General features: G+C 44.8%; 1 protein-coding gene across 1 annotated transcript; it reads right to left on the minus strand.

The window, feature by feature from the left end:
- Window positions 1–504: 504 nt before the first annotated feature.
- On the minus strand, window positions 505–1,407 carry LOC112006782 (uncharacterized). Its single transcript, XM_024039097.1, has one exon. It carries the CDS (start codon window positions 1,405–1,407, stop codon window positions 505–507), a length of 903 nt encoding a protein of 300 aa, XP_023894865.1.
- Between the last annotated feature and the right edge of the window lie 2,274 nt (window positions 1,408–3,681).

Here is a 3,681-nt window from a genome sequence, read left to right on the forward strand (position 1 = left end):
ATGTTTGTATTGTTCATGTACTCCGGGATTTTTTTCTCCCTAAAAACAGCATGCACCTCTTCCCTAACCGATCTTCCCACCACAAGCCAGAATCTTTGGAAAAAACCAACATGTAACCCATCCGGACCAGGGGCTTTAAAAGCTTTTAAAGACCAGAGAGCGACTCTAATTTCCTCATCTGTCACCAAGTGACTAATACTGTTCTTCTCTTCACATGAGAGCTTAGGCTGCCATTGCAAACTGTTGTTGAAATCCCAAGTCACTGCCTCTTGAGAAGTAGAGTAGATATTAATAAAACTATCCCTAATATAATTAGCCACCTCTTGCTCTTCCGACACCCATTCCCCCGCCTCATTCTTAATAGCATTGATCAAATTACTCTTCCTACGAGCCAGTGCTGAAACATGATAAAAGGAAGTATTTCTATCTCCCAAAATCATCCAATTAATTCTAGATTTAAGAGCCCACAAATCCCTTTCTTGTTCTAGCACATCATCCAACTCCTTAATTAGCAAATTTTCCTACTAGAGATGATGAAGGCTGGTTCGCCAAAGCCCTTTGAACCCCATCAAGCCGAGCCACAACCCTTTTCTTCTTATGAAAAATGTTCCCAAATTGGTTCTTATTCCATAAACTGGCCTGTTTGGTAAACATCTCAATTGATTCAAGAAGCTTCCTAGGATGCTGCCAAGATTGATTAACCACATCGGAGAAGGAAGGATCCGACAGCCAAAAGGATTGGAATCTAAAAGGTCTCGTAAGGTGCAACTGTCTACTAGGATTTGTCTCCATCAAAACTGGACAATGATCTGAGTGACACCTAGTCAAGTGCGACACCTTAGCATCTGGGTACAAAAGACACCAGCTAGGATTCATAAAATATCTGTCAATTCTCTCTTGAATAAGACTACTAATCTCCCTTCTATTCGTCCACGTGTATCTCGGCCCACTAAAACCCTTATCCACCATATTACATTTATCCAGGCAATCCTTCAAAAGAAGCGATCTATTTATACTAACTGGTCTTCCCCCAAACTTATCCCCCTCTGCCAGGGGTTCATTAAAATCTCCCGCTATAATCCAAGGCTTACTATGCAACTCTGCAACTCTCATAAGATTATTCCACAACACCTGCCTTTCCACAAGCCTAGGCCTAGCATACACAGCAGACAAAATCCAAGAAAGGTTAGAATGAAGTACCTTCACTTCGGCATGAATTTCTTGCTCCATACTCTCTAGCTTCACAACCTCCACTCTAGCTGAATTCCAAAGAAGCCAAATGCCACCCGCGAACCCAACCGTCTCTACAATAATAGCACCATCGAAAGGAAGGCGATCTGTAATCTCCTTTGCTCTGTCACCCCCAACCCGAGTTTCCATAACAACCAAAATGTCCAGATTATGCATCCTAACCAACTCCTTAACATGCCTCTAAAAGTTGGGCTTCAGAGCACCCCTGCAATTCCACACTATAATATTCATTATTAAAAGACTACAAAGATCAAACCAGTCAAGCAGAGTTAGCAAACTCTCCGCCTTCCTCTCCAAACTCCAAACCATCCATGCCATCCTCTCCCGTGCACTTCCCATTTCGGACCACAAAATCGTCGGTAGCTTCAACATACCCCAATTCAGCTCCTTTGCCCCAGACTGGTTGTTGTTCTCTAAGATGGGTTTGATCACACAAACTCCCATCGATGGGACAGCCCTCTCCGCTCACCTTGCTTCGCACCTCACTGATGCTTGCTATAAGACCTCTAGCCTTACACTAGTCACCATCCCCAGACTGGTCTTCCTTCACACTCGCACCACCACCCAATCGGCCACACCCAGAACCATCATCGGCCTGAGATTGGAGCCCAAGCTTGCCTCGGTTACTTGCTGCAAACTGAAACAAGTCCCCGGACCCCTAACCATCACCGTCCTGCCCCTGTGCAACCCAGACCGACTTTGTGTGAGTGTCTTTTCTACTCTCTTCTCCTACCTCAGACTTCGACACCCACTTAGAAGCCCTATTTCTTGCCAATTCTTTTTTCCCCTTCACCGAAGAGCTGGATCGGGCCTCATTAAGAACCACTCCCCTCTTGTGACCAGCAGATGTTTCTCGGCCCACAACGAAAGGCCCATTGGCCTCTACCCTCTTTATACATTCAGGCCCACTCCTTGTGACCCCTTTCGGCACAGCCCTGTTGGCCTCTCTGTCCCAGCCCACATTTGAGGAATTAGTGCCAAGCCTAACGTCCTCCTACTGTCTAACCGAATTCAACCCCAATTCAGGAGGTCCCTCCACCCCCGCGGCATTCCTTGTCCTTCTTTGTCCAGATTTTTTACGTGTCACCATCATCCACGCCCCGTACGACTCATTGTTCATATCCACTCCACTACCATCTGACACATCAGTCCCAACCTTAGTACTATCCGTAGCATGCATTGCGTGAGGGTTAACGGCCTGATTTTCACGCTCATCGCCAGCTCCACCCTCCGGCGGCTTTTGGTTCGTAATAGTGTACAGACACACCTCCTTCCTGTGTCCTACCCTCCCACACGAAAAACACAAACTATGTATACCTTCATAGGTCACCGGCTGCTCAAACCTACCAATGAGCACCATATTAATAAGAGGCTTATTTATATCTATCTGTAAAGCGTACTCCCCTCTCTCTTCCATAGCCGTGTGAGAATCTATTCGCAGGACCCTACCAATGGAGTCACCAATCTGCTTCAGTACCTCTGTTTCGTATAACTCCATGGGAAGACCATGGAGCCGAACCCACACAGCTATGGAGTTCACGTTAGCAATAGCTGGTTTGAAGAGTGGTTCCCATGGCCTAATGGCGAGAAAATGTCCACCAATGAACCACGGCCCTTTTTCAAGAACAGCATTTAAATCTTCTTTCAGAGTAAAGCGGACTGAGTAGAAACCGTATCCTAACCTCACCAAATCAATCCTCCCCGATGGTTTCCAAAGCAAGTTGAGTTTGTTTTGGAGAAAGCTAAAACCCACTGCCTTGCCAAAAGGTTTGATAATTAACATTAAAGCCCATGGGCTCCTAATCCTCATTTTGGTTTCCTTGGACAGTTTCACCGCTACTAGACCTTCCCGAAGATCCAGCAATTCATCATCTGATTCGGCTTCTTCCTCCATAATATCAGTAAAATCAAAAGCCTTGGCGAATGCACCTGGGATTTCTCCCACGAGCTTATCCTTAAAGGACTTCTTAGGCAACCCCCATGCTTCTTGATGCCAACGGGATGAACCACCTTCACTATTTCCAACTTTGAACCCGCCGTGGTGAACATCCTTGACCTTTTTTTTACTACGTGAAATCTTAGCCTCTTCTTCCCTAGAGAGCACACGATGCTTGGGTCGCTCCATTCTTTATTTTTATAACTTGATAGTTTGCTTCATCCGAAATTGACATATATTGTAAACATCAACCTACTATACCTGCATAAATTTTGTAATCAATTTCTACGGGAAAACCTTGTAAGCAATTTTATACTGTTTCCCTTTTATTCATTAGTTTGAATCTATTTTAAAATGCTATTGATTAGTTTATGGCTTATCAAATTGAGCCCTCCATGCTACCATGAAATCGTCAATTGGGCGAAGAATTTGGGAGGGAATTAGAATTACAGGGACCTCTATATTTTTGGTTTTTGAGGAAAGCTTTCGCCAAT

This window comes from Quercus suber, unplaced genomic scaffold (assembly GCF_002906115.3).
Source record: "Quercus suber isolate HL8 unplaced genomic scaffold, Cork oak 2.0 scaffold_157, whole genome shotgun sequence".
Taxonomy (NCBI): domain Eukaryota; kingdom Viridiplantae; phylum Streptophyta; class Magnoliopsida; order Fagales; family Fagaceae; genus Quercus; species Quercus suber.

Bases quoted from the DNA above. Each gene is read 5' to 3' on its own strand.
- LOC112006782 (XM_024039097.1), bottom strand. From the start codon at position 1,407: ATGCATAATCTGGACATTTTGGTTGTTATGGAAACTCGGGTTGGGGGT.